Below are 17,048 nucleotides of genomic sequence, written 5' to 3'. Positions count from 1 at the left end.
GACACCATGCACCGGAAATGTTTTCAACATTTTGTATATTATAAAATGGAAAAGTAAGCGAAAAAGGTAAAAAAGCACCTGCCTTAAAAAGATTTCAGAGTAATAAAAATGCGACAATGTGACCGTCCATTCAAACAACACAAACTACGCTTCGTATCGATTATCATATCCTTTTGCATAATTCTACTCTGAAATTAATCAGCTATTCGTTCAGAATCAATTAACACTTTTACATTCGAAAAGTGAGGCTTCCCATCAAAGCTATGCTCTGTTATTAAACCACTATCTTCATTACATTATTCTAAACTCAGATCCATGGCTTCTCACCACTTTCTAGTACAATGTGTTGAATCTTTTTAATAGCGGTCATTATGGGCAAATAAAGAAAAATACTAACAATTAAGTGTTTAACTATAAACTCAGTACTGTCATTGAATATTAGAAAATCATAGCTAAACCACGACCTTAAACAACACAAACCATCATTTTGCTGTTTGGAACAAACCACGTCATGGCCAAAGTTACAGGCACCTCCCTTTACTAATCTCCAACTTGTGCAGAATAAAAAAAACCCCATCAGAGCTGTGCCCAACATCTAACAGCAATGGACGGTGTGAAAGCTAAATGTAAATCGGCGATGCTCTACAGTAAGGAAAGGGTGTTGGAAAAGGTTGTGGGTAACGGACGGGGTGCGTTACACAAGCCCTCGCCGTGAAACAGTCTTCTCACGGCAGAAAAACCTCTTTCCCCTCGTGAAACACCAAGGCTGCAAAGTACCACCGCTACGTTACGTTTCCGCACGACGCCTAAAAAAACGTTACATTTTCCCAAAGAAATAACGTTACACAAAGAAAGATCCGCTAGGTGAAAAATACAATGCGCGCAGGCGACGGCCACTGTCGAACTCTGCATTTGATTTTGCACGCGATCTCGTCCATGTCACGAGAAACCACTCGGACTGTGAACCTCCCCCCCCACCCACCGAACCAATTAAACACCCACTTCCATTCGCGCATCCTACCGGCCCAGGCTTTCCAAGAATTCCCCCCCCCTACCCATCACAACTGCCCAGCAGGCGCATGTCACGTGAATTGCATGGAAAAAAGTTTAACTTCACCAACTGCTGGTTGGACACACTTTTCTCAAACCTCAGTGGGAAGCCCGGGATTGGTTGGGCATATCAATCAAGAGTGGAGTTTAGTTAGTTTACCCGCTGCGATGCGAGACCACTCATTGGTCCATCATGCTCAGGATCATCTCGGGCGTGATGTCGTTTTTTGGGCCCCTCGTCTGCCGCCGTCTCAACAGCCAACACCACCACATGCTCTTTCGCGCCCCCCTCCTCCTCTTCTTCTTCCTGTTCTTCCCCCTCACCCCCCCTCCTCGCCATCTGCCGCCTCCTCCTCTTCCTCCTCCTCCTCGTCGTCATCAGGCCCATCGGGGTCCGCCCACCGTCACCGGGATGATCTCGATGATGCCGCAGGCCACACTGTCTATAGTGGAGTCCAAGTCTGTGGGCTCCGTCTTTGGCTCCGTCTTGATCTCTGCTGAAACAAATATGCACGGGCGCACACTTCAAACGGTGCAAAAAATACTGGTCCCCATAGGAAATCATTCTGCGAGACATTACAAAATCAGAATCTTTATTTATACTGTAGTCAGCACAACACTGCAATTTTCAATTATTCTTTACTACGTGCCAAAAATGCCTGCAAGATGCAGTGTTATATTTCTTCAATTGGCCCAAATGCATAGACTTTTACACACAATATAAGTGTTTTGAAGCACCACTCGATTGACACAGGTTAGTGGGACACAAAACACATTGTGCGACTACAATGAGTGGAAGGGGCTAACCCGAGAGATATGCTCACAAAGCACTTTCTTCAAGGCAGTGCATGCCTGTGGAGGTCACCATCTCGGAGGAGGAGATTCAACTTGTGGTTGTGATCAGTGCCCGCTAGCCCTCACCACAGGCGATCGATCGCTCCGAGAACCCCGCTCGCTCACTCACTCACCTGAGCCAGCCAACCTTCTTGGCGGGGCGGCCTGGCTTGGCCTTGGAGGGCGGCCACGGCGCCGCTTCATGGGGGGCGGCTCTGGCTCTTCCACTTCCTCATCCGCTACTTCCACACTCTCCTCATTCAGCTCCTCCTCTTCCTCATCCTCGTCCGTGGGCATTTCATCCGACTCTGATTTACAAGTGGCGAGAAGAACGTCAAGAGGTAAAGCGCAGCACTAACATCCGCTGGGAAGAGGCATCAAGGTGAATATATAAACTTCGAGATAAAATACGGAGAGGCATGCAAATCCCAGGGCATTAATAATCCGCCTGTCAGTGCGAGGCATCTCACCGCTCGACGAGCCGTGCTTGCGAGACTGCATCTTGCGCTTGCGCCCCCGGCGGCGCCCGCGCCGAGCCTTGCCGTTCTGCTCGCCACTTTCCAGCTCTCCATCGCACATGTCAAAGTGCTTCATCCATCGTGCTCTGCGCAACGCAAGCCATCCCCAAAATTGTCAAATGGGGTCAGGTCAGTCGGCACAATTCACCACGCCAAGTAAACAACAGCAACCTCAGGTATACAAGACATACACACGCGACTGAGACAATGCAGCTTCAACGAGGGCCAATCTCTGCAACACCGAGGCTGACCCCAGCCGTGGCAGCGCACCACGTTCCATTTGCTCACTCACCCTGCGAGTAAAGTTGCGGTGGCATTTGCTGCACTCATAAGTGGTGGGCACAAAGCTGGGGTCGTGGTAGCGTTTGAAGTGAGTCGAGGAGCTGCTTCTGGCGGAAGGTCTTGTCGCAGAGCGTGCACTCAAATGGCTTCTCCCCGGTGTGCACGCGTTTGTGCATGATCATGTGTCGCTCCTAGTTGTCAGACGAAAGCACCAGCAGACACAACACACAGACCACACCAGCACGCACACGTGGTACAAGGTTAGAATGCCGTCGCTAGGTTTGAGGTGGGCAGGGGTGGCAACCTGCGGCTCTGGAAGAGCCAAATTCGGCTTTTAAGGACTGTTTTGTAACGTTATTTATTAAGGACTGTCTATATTTCCAAGGATTATGACAATTTTTTGTTGTACCAAATTCCCAACAAAAATGTCTTTTCTTATTATTTTGGTTGCCGACCACTTGACTCGGGGGTAATAATGCCCCCTGCTGTGACACCACCGCAAGCGTGAGCTGCGCACGGAAACAAAGAGTCAGCGCGATGTGTGGTGATGGGGGGTTGGTGTGTGGTGGCGTTCACCTGCTTGCAGGCGTACTCGCACTGGTCACACTTGAAGCGCTTCTCGTTGCGGTGCGTGCGCTGGTGCTGCATGAGGGCGTAGCGCTCGTGGAAGATGGCGCGACAGTAGCGGCACCTCAGCTCGCGCTCAAGCACCGCGTGCTGCTTGCGGAGGTGAACACCTAAAGAGATGGTGAGGGTTTTTTGGATGGGAGCCCGGGGTTGGGACAGGAATAAGTTCTTGTCATCACAGCAATTTAATCAACAGAATGACAGGCATGGCCGCAGTGATAACACTCGTGGTCTCACACCAAGAAAGGTTCGATTCCCAACTCGGGTGCTTTTCTGTGTGGAGTTCATATGTTCTCCCCCTGTTTCGTATGGTTTTCTTCTGAGTTATAATGGTACTGGTATTGACGAAAGCATCCCAATACTGAAAAATTATCTGCAAATTACTTAGCTAAACGATTAGCACAGTTGGCTACGTACAAAGTTCACATACATACACAGCGCATATCTACATTACACATCAACATCGCCCCATACTGCGAAACAAAACACTAGGCATGGCCATCCTGAAAAAGTCTTGAGACTCAGTGAGGCTTTTCCTGGGTAAACAAGAGTAATGATAAAACACTTGGCATGGCCATCCTGAAAAAGTCTTGAGACTCAGTGAGGCTTTCCTGGGTAAACAAGAGTAATGATAAAACCACTTGGCATGGCCATCCTGAAAAGTCTTGAGACTCAGTGAGGCTTTCCTGGGTAAACAAGAGTAATGATAAAATATAATAACAAAAAGGAACAGCAGAAATAACCTCCAAACACGCTCGTCACAGCAGGAGGCATTACGACCCCTCGTTTCAGCGTACTGCATCGCTGAGCATGCTCCTACGTTTTTAATGGGGGAAGAGGCACCCACACTGAGCTGGTAAAAACAACTTTAACATTTATTTACCCAGAAAAGCCTCAATGGTTCTTGCAATTGGTATATTTGTTCAAATCCATTCGTGAGTATTTCCCACGTGTGAGGAAAACTGGATTTCCTGGAGAAAGTTTAAGCATAAGAGGGGGCGAACCACAACATCGCCATCTCAACATCTCGCTGCCAAAGCCTACAACACCTGCCAGTCTCCCATTCACGTATGTACCAAGCTCAACCCGCCTTAAGGACCTGGCAAGTGGGGGACACTTCGGATGATTTGGCGATAGCCATAGGCAGCGTGTGGTGCGTGACTGCGGTGCGGTAGTTTCTAACGAGGTCACTCTTGCGCGCGATGACGGCGTCACAGTGCGGGCAGTGGTACTTGGGCACGTTGTCCGTGTGCTTCTGCAGTACGTGCATCTTCATGGTGCCGCTCTGAGTGAAGCGCGCGTGGCACACGTGGCATTCGTAGGGCTTCTCGCCTGCACGCACGAACGCATGGCCAACCGTTGCACTGTTAATTCAGTAAGGCCTTCCTCCTCTACAACATTCACGTCTGCTTCTTAAATTAATTACTTTTATCAACCCCAACCGGTCAAATGCACATGAAGTAATCCCAATTTGATTATAAATCCTCATCAGGATATTATTCAATGAAAAAGTGCACGTTCAAGGGTTTAAAAATCTACAGCACAGATATAACATTACATATCCCTGAAATACAAGTACCCGCTCAAGAACAGATTATGTACATATCCTTAACCGTTTTAAATTCACTTAGGACACAGTGAATAATATAGTTAATAAGAATATATTACAACGTTTATGTAAACTGAATAATTTCTCATAATTCTAATTGGATAAAAAAACTGTAATAGAAACAATCAGAAGCAACTGCACCCACATTTTCCAAGGAAAGCATTGACATTATTGTGGAAGGCAGTCACATTAGAGGTGGCAGCTGCCACGTCTCCCCAGGAAGGTGGGAGGGGATGGGCATGAGCGTCCGTACCGGAATGGGTCCTCATGTGGCGCTTGAGCTTGTAGGTGTCCCTGCTGGCGTAGCTGCACAGGCCGCACTGGAAAGGGCGTTCGCCTGTGTGCGACCGGATGTGGCGCTTCAATTTGCTCACCTGCGGCAACATGAGAGGGCAGGTAGTACACCAGTCTAGCCATTACGGGGAATGCCAAGATACATAATTTCATGATACAGTAAACCTTTGTTGATTCGACACATATGGGGCTCTAGCCTTGCCAAATTATCCAATATTCCAAATTATGTACAAATGGTACTCCCCAGTGCTTCCTGCCCCAAAAGGAGATCGAAATTTGTTTTCCAAACTCTTCTCACACCATACGCATTGACACACACCCTGCATCAATTCTATCCATTTCTGAGAGGTTGACTTGCACATAAACAAGGAAAAGTCCAAAGCAACAGGTCTGCACTCACGCTCACGACGCGCGCCACCACTACACTGAGTCATGTTTTTGGTTGTGGCGTGCGGCATCGCTGCACGTGTGTGCCAAAATTGGACCATTCGATATGGCAATTCGACTAATACTGTAAATATGCCAAAGCGCAGCCATGCAGAATTATCCTCAATTATGAATGATGAAATACCGAAATAATCAGGTTTTACTGTACATCAAAAAGATTATTGCGCACTCAAAACACATGCATACGATCGTGCATATCAGAATCGATTATATTTAATTCATGTGGCCCTGGGGTCAACAACCAAAAAAACAAGAAAAGCATTTTCTTTCAAATTCGGTAAAAACCCAATATTTCAAGAGCCGCAATGCATGTGAATATGAGATGGTCCTTGATACATAAACATTACGAAGCAGTCCTTCAAAATCCGCATGCAGGTCCGTAGGTATGTTCTTGAATCGAATCAGGTTCATGAATCATGACAATGGATCGAATTGAAATGGGGATGCATAATCAGAATAGAATGGAGCTATTCTGGAGGGTCATCACTCATGTGTCTTAGTCTAGAAATTAAGTAAATAAACTTTTGCCCAGATACTTAATACTTAGGGCATTGTCCCGGGTAAAGGGGACACACGCAGGCTCTACCTCCACGCTGGCGTAGTCACACATGGAGCACTTGAAGGGCTTCTCGTGGGTGTGCCGGTAGCGCGGTGGCGCACCAGCTCCCCGCTCGTCACAAACGCCATGTCGCACTCCATGCACTTGTGCGGCTTTGTGCCTGCAGTCGACCAGCGCACACACGCAGACATTGCACCGGGAAGCAGGCACATCTCATCAAAGCCCGTGCGCTCACATGGTCACACCGGTGTGTGGCAGAGGTCGCAACCGGGTACCCGATACCCGTACCCTACCCGATACCCGGCTACCCGTACCCGGCCAGGTACGGGTACCCATTTGCGACCCTGGTGCGGCCGGGTACGGGTACGGGTAGGCCGTGAGTCACCGGTGAGTCACTGTTTGTCACTCATTTCGGGTAGGGTACGGGTAGGGAACGGGTACCCGGCCGGGTACGGGTACCCATTTGCGACCCTGGTGCGGCCAGGTACGGGTACGGGTAAGGAATCAAAACCTGTTTGCGACCTCTGGTGTGTGGGCGGATGGCCCAGCGTGGCCGTGACCGTGCGCGAGAGCCTGCCTGTGCTCGCACGTACCGGTGTGCGTGTTGACATGGTTGCGCAGCAGCGTGACGGTGCGGAAGGCGCGTTCGCACAGGTGGCAGCAGTGTGGTCGCTCGTCCGTGTGGCTCTTCATGTGCCGATCCAGGTTGGAACGGCGTGGGCATGTGTAGCTACACAGCTCGCATTGGAACGTCTTTTTGGCTCCTGGACACACAGTGATGACAACATATGCTGCTGAGTCCACATCTATCGATACATCCCCCTACAAGCGGATTTCATCAGCTCAATGACGATTCAATTCAACATTTTTTGTTTATTTTAAATTCTTTTAATTGTTTCTGTTTTTATCTCATGTAGAGTTTTGTTTAGTATGTTCAGTAAGTTAATCTAATATAATTTACTTCAATGACAAATAACCTATTCTTATCTTCTTGGTTCTTTCGGTAAAGTCACGTAGAAGGGAAATAATAAAATACAATTCTCACAGTGAGAATTGTATTTTATTGTTTATTTGTATTATTTTATTACTATTTTATTATTTCCCTTCTACGTGACTTTACCGAAAGAACCAAGAAGATGAATCCCTGCAGTCACGAATTGTATTTTATTGTTTAGATTTTTATTATTTTATTACTATTTTATTATTTCCCTTCTACGTGACTTTACCGAAAGAACCAAGAAGATGAATCCCTGCAGTCACGAAAGCTTTAAATCGAAACCTATTATTCTTAGACAAAATTCAAAGCATTTATCAGGAATATCAAAATAGCCTTTGATCTATGAATTTTTGCATATCCAATGACCTGTATACTCCTCAGCAGAAATTTGTATTCCCATTCCATCAGAGGCTAGTTATACCCCGTGCCATACGGTCTGCTGGCCAGTTATATGCGAGGCGTAATCCATGCAGAAGTCGGGTGTAAGCGTTGCGAACCTTTCTTCTTAATGCGCGTGGGCTTGGGTGGCTTGGGTGCGATCGCCTTCTCCACGCCGACGTCCTGGCTGCTCACCAGACGCCCCTCCTCCTGCTCCTCAAAGTCGTACACCGAGATGTCGGCGTCGGCCGCCTCTTGCTGAAAACAGAAACGTGCACGCCAACACACATACGCACACATGCTTACATTAATACAGGAGCAGTTACACGTACACATTCACACATTGACATGTGTCTTCGGTGCCCCCCAAACCCACGAGGTTCAGATGAAATTTAAACTAAATTCAATAACATGTACAGCAACCTTGGGTCAATCCACTGCTAGACGAGGGGCTACCGATGCAGGTTGTAGGAGTTATTTGATAATTCTTCGTCATGCTGGTCAGTGCAGGTGTTTTTAAGGTAAGGACATACAGCACAATGGCTTTTGCTGCACTGCCCTCTGCTGTCCACAAAAGTCCCGATTCAATGAAATGGGAAATAACCGTTGACCAAGACCATATCCAGTTTCATACTTTTGCATTTATGAACATTTTTCAGACCCGACAGATATTACCTGGCTTCAGCTTACATAAATGGCAAGGAGCTGTGCTGAGTCATGTTCAGACAACCTGGGCAGGTGCTAATTCTTTCACAAAATCAACCATCAGCCATTACATATTTATACAGGCAGTATGAACGAGGTACATCAAAAACAGCTCCTGGTGCCATCGAATTAATTACCAACATCAGTTATGTATTGTCAGTTGGATTTCAAATTCAACATGAAACACGGATGAAATCAGTTTAAATTAAAGAGGCTGTTAGTGACACGTCCTTGCGCAGGCCACGAAAGAGATGTCTGTTTGCGTGCAGGGTTCCCTGCCTTGTATCGCAGCTTGTTCTTGCGCCCTTTCCGCACAGGCTTCTTTACGGGAAGCTGGTAGTCTGGGTCCTTCTCCTTGCTGCGTTCCTCAGGGTCGGGGGCAGTAATGAGCAACCCAATCCCGTCCCCGTCAACACTCCCGTCCTGCGAGCCCATCGGGGCCCGCTCCACCTCCAGCTCCCCGTTGGGCCCCACTTTCACCACTTGCACCCCCTCCGGCAGCGGCAGCGTGTGGCTATGCAGACACGATCAAAGAAGTGTTAAAACGCACAATTTCTCCCAATCAGACATTGCTTTTCAGTGTCATGTTAAAGATTAAGACATTTTCATAAGGAACTCTGGTAGCAGCAGTGCACACCATATTGTCAGAGCACAGCCATGAGAGATGAGATAAGTCAACCAGTTTTGAAAATGCTTTACCAAGTCTATTCACGTTATTGGCACATCTCACGTCAATCAGATTTTTACCTTCAGAACTGGAGTTAAGCTGAAGTTGTACATGATGATTGTTTGACCAGTCATTGGTAAATCGGGCTAATACTAACTCACTGCACTTGAGAACCCCCGCTTTAGTCTCGCTTGGTTTCCCAAATTCTAACTCAACCTCAGCAGTGCTGACTCAGTTGCAGAGGTCGCAACCGGGTACCCGATACCCGGCTACCCGGCCAGGTACGGGTACGGGTAGTTGTTTGCGACCCTGGTGCGGCCGGGTACGGGTAGGCCGTGAGTCACTGGTGAGTAACCGTTTGTCACTCATTTCGGGTAGGGTACGGGTAGGGAACGGGTACCCGTACCCGGCCGGGTACGGGTACCCGGCCGGGTACGGGTACCCATTTGCGACCCTGGTGCGGCCGGGTACGGGTAAGAAATCAAAACCTGTTTGCGACCTCTGCTCAGTTGTAGGACATTGCATGAACCACCAGAAAACTCATGGTAAATGGCTATGACGATGAATTTCACGATAAGAGTTAGAATGTACAAGTTAAATGCACCCTTGATGTCGCAATGGAAAATGGTGGCGTAAGCAGAGGCATGCACTCACCTGATGCCTCCCTCACCACCAGACTCGACCCCCTCCTGCACCGGCACGATCTGAGCGATGATTCCCTCGTTTATCCCTTCCTCCCCTGTCCGCACACACGAGCCACACAAGCCACACAAACTCATTCATGCGACGTGACTAAGTAACGTTCAAATGCAGAACGTTAGCAACATTAAATGTCAACTTGGTATCTGAGCGACGCAAGAAAACGCCATGACCTGTGCGGCACACACCCGTCGGCACCACCTCTGCCATGAGCCCGTCTGCGGTGAGCTCCTCCCCGTCGGTGACAGTTACGGTGCCGTCCTCGCCGATGCGCACCACCTCGGTGAGCATGCCTCTCTCCACGGGTACCACCTCGGTCACCAGGCCCTGCTGGTCCACGGGGACCATCTCCGTGAGCAGGCCCTGGTTCTCCATGGGCACCACCTGTGTCACGATGCCTGAAGCCTGTGGCGCGTCCCCACCTCCACATGCACAAAGTACATGTTGAGTATTATCAAGACAGGTGCGCATGCTTTTAACACTCATTACGGCGATGTCTGCAAGCACATTTCTCTACTGCACGTGGAACGACTTGCTTTTGTCTAGGCCATCTGAAATTCACGATATGATTTCATTAAGTGAATTGTTATGTGTGGGGACAGGAGAGGCAAAGCCGCATTGATACATTGACTAATATAAATTCTTAAGTTCATTATGCATTAATTGAATCGTGCAATTACCAAAATGTAAAACAATTAGTATTCCTGAATTCAAACATCTCTGAATCACAACAACGCATGGAATCTCTGGAAGGGAAGTGGGCGAATCATAATGCCTCCAGTGCGCAATGCGGTCCCGAGCTGCTGACTTTGACGCTCACCTGCCTGCACCTGCACGAGCGTGATCTCTCCAATGGAGGTTCCTCCTCCTTCTCCCGTCTCTTCCAGGCTCACTGGGTGCAGTGTGATGATGTGTGTGTCCTCAGAGATGGAGGCGCTCGCCCCACCACCCACGTGTTGCGAGGCCACGGCCTGCAGGGCCCGCAGCGCCGCCGAAGTCACGTCCGTCACGCTGGCCACGCTAGTGCTCACGTCCAGGGGACTCGCCACGCTTATGGTTGTCACGAACGCGACGTCCTCTGGTCCGGACACACTCACAACAGTAGCACCACCAGCCACTCCGCCTGCTTCCAACGATTCAATCAAGCCATTGCCCGAGCTGGTCGTCGCTGCCACTTCAGTATCGGCGTTACTGGTGTTGCTGCCGTCAGCCACGTTTGTCATCTCTGTGCCCACGATGACGGCGATGACATCAGTGGTGTCGGACGTTTCCGCTTTCAGCTCATTAACGTCAACGGACTCCACAACAGCGTCGACTTCAGCCGAGTTGGTTTCATCACCGGTGTCTCTTTCTGTGAACCCCTGTTCATTTGTAGCGACGTCGGCATCTGCTGCAGTGCCCACGTAGGCTGTGAAACCTCCCTCGGCGGAGATCTCCTGTACAGAATCGTCGTTCTCTTTAGGCTGGGCTGCGCTGCTGGCAATAGAATCATCTGCAACTGCAGTGGCAAAATTGGTTTCTAAAACATTCGTCACTTCACCTATGCCAGATGTGGCAGTATCCATGGTCTCCACGCTCAGGACCCTCAGCGATCCGGCATCGGCAAAGGCATCATCACTCTCTTTTGCCTCCGTCCCTTCCGTGACTTCCACAACGTCCATCACCGCAGCGGTGTCCATGAATTCAATCACCTCGGCGCCATCTGTAGCAGCATGGAAAGGCAGCGTCTCATCCTTCATTTCCACATCTTCGACGGTCACGTCAGCCACTGTTACGTCAGCAACGCTGTCGACAGAGGTGGCTTCCACCGGAGCCGTGACGTCGGCGGCCATGTTGACAATCTGTTCGGAGGCACCGTCGATCATCACGTGAACCATCATGTCGGGGGCCATGTGAGACATCTCGATAGAGATCACCTCGGCGCTGTCCATAATCGTGGCATTGGCGTTTGTGTCAGCGGGCTCGGAAACTACAGTGCCACCTGCTGATTCAGTGCCATCTTTCACTGCAAGAGCCACTTCTGAAACCAGAGGCACTTGGTCCAGGTCACCATCCTTCAAAATCAAATGCATGTATCAGTTAGGAGGGAATTTCACATTTACTCAGCAGGATGTATCAAACAGTAAAAAGAATACACTGAAATATTACACATGCACTAAATTTACTCACAAAGCTTGGTCAACTTAACTAACAACTCTTCTGTATGGGCTGCCAAAATCCTCATCTCCAAACTCCAAATGATCAAGAATGCAACCACTTAACTTTCACCCATACCTGGAAACAAAAGTATATTCCCCCTCCTCATACCCTTCCACTGGCTCCATATCCAATAACACATCAAGTAAATGATAGGCCTCATTGTTCAACATCCATATCCTCATGCAATACAAAATAATCTTTAACATTAATGTGCAGAATATTAATACATAAATAAGCAAACAATATACTTATTTCTGTCCCTATCCTCATGGACTCTCTCCCGGCTGCTTTTCCCTGCATATTGTTTTATTTGTTTCTCGTGTGCAACAAAGGGTCTCTCAACTGTCTCTCTTGATGCTTCCTCTCTCTGGAACTTGCTCCCCATGGTCGTCTGTATTGTGAAGACCATTCTTCTGTTCTGCGAGGTCTAAACTTGAGACTTACATTCATGGCCGAGTCCCCTTCTATTTGAAGGCTCAATTTGCCCCTTTACCAAATTGTCTCCTCTCTCTCGCTCTGCCATGATGGCCTTCAACTACCTGATACCTCTGATATCCTGCAAGAATAATTCAAATGAGGCCTTCCTTTTTGTACAGAATCTTGAGATATCATTCGTAAATCTAAATGATACTGCAGTGCATACAGTGGGGTGACGTAAGTCACAAAATAAAACTAAAATCGGCCCAGCGAGCTGGCGGCTTCCCCCTACATACCTCCGACTCATCGGGCTTCTTGGGTATGTTTGACGTGGGGTCATCATCCACGAGTCCCGTGCCCTGGGTAGGCGGCCCCCCTTCCTTCAGCCGAGTGAAGCCGTCCAGCTCCTCCTCGCCAGAGGGTGTGGCCTCTGCCACCTCCTCGCTCGCCATCGGCCACGGCTCCTATTGGCCCACCCCCCCCAGATTCTAAAGCAGAGGGACAGGAGACCCTGTGTTAGCAAAGTCATACAAAATCACAATGCGCAGACAGTAAAACATCACGTCTATTGACAATGTTAGGATAGGTTTTTTTCCCCTTTTTTCTGGCAAAAAAATCCTTTTACAAGGAATCATGTCTGCATTAACCACAATACTTGTGGTCAGAATGCAAACAAAAAACACTGATAATATTATATGCATGTATTATCTATTCTCATATTTGGTACTGACAAAGGAGGTCCCATGATATTGACAACGTAAATTTTTTTCTTTCCCAATTTGCGGATGCCTTATGGGTAAGGAAATTAACCGATGCAAGTACAATAATCTTATTTCTGGCACGAAATTATTACCTTTGTTTTCTGTCAGCTGCACTTTATATTTAAAAACCGCAGGGACAGTAAATGGTGCCCACTATGTGATACGAAAAACCGGGGCGGGAGACGGGAGTGTCTCTTCCTCCCACCCTACCATCTTCTCAGTGTAGTGTGCGTTTACAGTAATGGAGATGAACAGTGAATATTTATCACCATCATGTAACAATCAGTAATTTTACAGGGGACGTGTGTATCTTCCCACCGTGGGCATATGGGGCAGCCCTCAGGCATGAGTGTTGTCTCCATATGGGGCAGTCCATAAACTGTGGGTGAATGCATGTAACACTATAAGTATTCAGATTTTTCTTTAACCTGTTTTTACTAATTATGGAGCTGCCTCACTATGGGTAACCCCCACAAGGTATAGGCTCTACGTGGTCCTATCATGGAGCTAACTCCGGGCCCTGGTTGTACCCTTAAAGTGCAATCATGAGTCTACCCAAAGACACAAGTCTTGAGTTGGTAGACTGTACACTGTTTCACTTGATTTCATGGAATCAAATCTACACTTGTTTATTCTACTTTTAAATAGAAGTGTTTTATTTTATTTTACAAGAACCTTTTAATACAGGATTTTAAAAAAACGTTTACATTAGCAGTGGAGTTACTTTGTAGAAGTAGTTTAAAACGTTGAATTAAGACTATTAAATCCTTGTCAAACCACTGTGCGATGAAAGCCTCTACACACCGTGTTAGTCATTTGTTTGGGTATGTTGACCATATTTCGCCACGCTGGCCAGCGTAGGATGAAATAGGCGGAGCCGAGGTCGAGAGTCTAACTCGGCTCAATGGGCTCATCGTGCGGTGCATTGCAGAACAGCAACACCGCCGAGTTAAACATAAATCCGAGTTTCTCCACGAAACCCGTACTACACTGATACTATCTGTGTATGAGGGCTAAAAAAATTGTATATTGAGCCCCCCCAAATCCAAGCACGATCTGCCATGGTGCCATCACGAGACCTTCAACAAACCCAGCTACTGCCCCTGTATTGGGGGGGGGGGCTCTCATGCGCACTGTGCAGTGTGGGTTGGCATGACGATCCTCAGCAATGCGCATTCTTGAGCATCATGCGCAAAGCAGTATTTATTGTAACATGTGCGGGGGGGGGGGGGGTATGTCTCCGAGTGGGCATATGGTGCACCCCTAGGGTCCAGGTGTTGGGGGCTCTGCCAGTCTCCACATGGGATATTTTAAGGACCCAAGGGATGCCTCGTTATAGGCGACTGCACTCTCAAATGCACTACCATGGGGCCCTCTGGGGCAGCTCACGGATGCCAGGTGTTGACGATATGGTGTTGTCATAAACCCACGGTAATGCCCTCCACCAGTCGTACTGTTGTCCCTACGGTCACAAATCCCTCCGCAGGCCCTGGTGTTGTATCTCTATAGCACCCCCCCGCGGCCCCGATGTTGTGTCCCGATTTACCCGTGGGTCACCAAAGGCCACCACCATCACTCCTGGGCCCTGCTCATTAAACTCGGTAATTGTGCCCAAGTCGCTGTGGCGCGGATTAAACCGCGTAGTTTCCAATCGTATCGCGATGTATTGGCGCAACCTCGCGTCGGCTGCGAATGGGGTTTTATCCAAACAAAAGGGGGACATGTGAAATTTAAAGTCTCAAATGTCACCAACTCAATTCACTCATGATAATTGTTTTTTTACCCTTTTATCTGGCAACAAAACTGACACATTTTTTACAAGGAGTCATGTTTGCATTGACCACAATACCTGCAGTCGGAATGCAAACAAAAAAACATAATGTATGACTGTCCTTGAAGTTGATTGGTCCACATCCGAGACAGCTTTACTTAGAGCCTAGTCTCACATGGTGTTGGACCAGATGACGCCAAAAGGCGCACAACTCAAAGACAATGCACCATCAGGGTATGAGAGCTCGGGGTAAGCATTTACACCATTGGAACCTCCTTTGCCAGTAGCAAAATATAATTGGTTTTTTACCCTTTTATCTGGCAACAAAACTGACACCTTTTTTACAAAGAGTCATATTTGCATTGACCACAATACCTGCAGTCGGAATGCAAATAAAACACATAACTCTGATAATGTATGCACTGTCCTTGAAGTTGATTGGTCCACACCCGAGACAGCTTTCCTTAGAGCGTAGTCTCACATGGTGTTGGACCACATGACGCCAAAAGGCGCACAACTCAAAGACAATGCACCATCAGAGTATGAGAGCTAGGGGTAAGCATTTACACCATTGGAACCTCCTTTGCCAGAGTTGTTTTTTATTTGCATTCCGACTGCAGGTACTGTGGTCAATGCAAACATGACTCCTTGTAAAAAAGGTGTCAGTTTTGTTGCCAGACAAAAGGGTAAAAAAACAATTATCATATTTTTATACTGGCAAATAAGGTTCCAATGGTGTCAATTCACTAATTTAACCACAATGCTGTCAAATACCCTCCAAGCAAATTCCCCTCCACCTCGTCGACATGGCGCCCGAGAAACATTGCAACGACAAAACAAAAACTCTTCCAAATTTCGTCTATAACATCAAAACTAAAACATTTTTTTTTAAAAGACGGCCACCCGTGGATGTTCACCGCAGAGGTTGCAACCCTGGTGGGTGCTGCTGGTGGACCCGGGCAGTCGAGGCCAAGGAGTTTCCACCTCCACCGCCTCCTCCTGCCGCTGTTGTTTGTGGGGACCAGAAGGGCCTCGGCCTCCATTTTGATTTTTTTGCACGAAGAGACGCAACGAGACGCGGGCAAGACGACAATCGGCGAGAGGGAGACGGACCACAGCCGCTCGGCATCTCCCCCCACATCATCATCATCACCACAGCCTCAGCCCTCGGCCGCGTCAACCACGCACGCACGCACCCGCCTCGCCACACATAACTCTGCCCCTGTGCGGCAGAAGCGACAATAACAGCTCGCCGTAGCGGAGGGGCAGAAATATATTTAAATATACGTAGCCGTGCTGGTGGTCTCTCGCGCCTGCCCGCCGATATCAGCAGGACACCTAGAGGCGGCCTCACGCTCGTGCAAGCCGCGACAACGCCGCGCCTCACCACCACCACCACCGCGCCGCGGCGCCGCCATGCGACCAGCCCCCCCTGCTGTCGGTCGCAACACTCACCTCGGCTCCTCCTCGCCGCCGCCGCCGGTGGGCGCTCAACTCCCCTCACCACCGCAGCCACCACCGCAGATTTGTCGAGTTTGCGCCGCACGCCGTTTGCCGAAGTGGCGGGGAAGACGGATGAGGAGGAAGATGAAGAAGAGGGCGGCGGGAGGGAGGGGACCGAGTGCGGCAGCGGCAATGGGCGAGAGGGGGAAGAAGGCGCTCTCGCGAAATGGCGGCCGCGTGACACTCAGTGCGCATGCGCGGGCCCGAGCGAGCGCGAGCGCGCGCGCGCGCAGCGGCCGAGGGCGGGAAAAACACAAAGAGGTGGCGCGCGAGAGCCGCTCGCGCCAGGGGGGGAGGGGCTGAGGGGGGGAGGAGGAGGGGGGGAGGGGTTTCCTCACCGTCTCGCGGGTAGCGCGCGCGCGCGTGCCCCCCACCCCCCTCGGTCTCACAGCAGCGAGGCGAGGCTCGCGCAGGGGGGGGGGGGGGGATTTGGACGAGGCGCGTGTGAGAGCGCGCGCGCGCCGGATCACGTGGTCGATCTCTTAACGATTTTAAAAAAATCCCCCCCCCCTCTCCTCCTCCTCTCTCTCTCACACACTCACAGCCTCGCCCATCGTAGATGCAAGGGGAAGTGGGTGGGGGCGGGTTAAGTGGGATGGGGGGATTGGTGAGTGGGGGATTGGGATGGAGAGTGGGAGGGTGGTATAAGTGGGGGGGGTATGAAAAGTGTGGTGGGGGTGGAATGGAAAGTGGGGAGTGAAAAGTTGGGGGGGGGGTATAAATGTGGGGCG

At 49.3% G+C, this 17,048-nt stretch overlaps 1 protein-coding gene across 1 annotated transcript; it reads right to left on the bottom strand.

Moving 5' to 3' along the window:
- Window positions 1–1,428: 1,428 nt before the first annotated feature.
- On the bottom strand, window positions 1,429–16,520 carry LOC133357856 (transcriptional repressor CTCF-like). Its single transcript, XM_061576000.1, is given in 18 exon segments — window positions 1,429–1,547; window positions 2,019–2,192; window positions 2,355–2,486; window positions 2,691–2,776; window positions 2,778–2,875; window positions 3,261–3,426; window positions 4,499–4,643; window positions 5,174–5,294; window positions 6,248–6,312; window positions 6,315–6,380; window positions 6,814–6,984; window positions 7,715–7,853; window positions 8,580–8,814; window positions 9,622–9,706; window positions 9,855–10,088; window positions 10,487–11,720; window positions 12,579–12,770; window positions 16,270–16,520. Coding segments are annotated over 17 exon segments (3,426 nt in total). The 5' UTR covers window positions 12,735–12,770; window positions 16,270–16,520.
- Between the last annotated feature and the right edge of the window lie 528 nt (window positions 16,521–17,048).

The sequence above is a fragment of the Lethenteron reissneri genome, chromosome 60 (assembly GCF_015708825.2).
Source record: "Lethenteron reissneri isolate LAM-NWPU_2019-01 chromosome 60, ASM1570882v1, whole genome shotgun sequence".
Taxonomy (NCBI): Eukaryota; Metazoa; Chordata; class Hyperoartia; order Petromyzontiformes; family Petromyzontidae; genus Lethenteron; species Lethenteron reissneri.
This window is presented reverse-complemented; position numbering and strand designations above follow the sequence as displayed.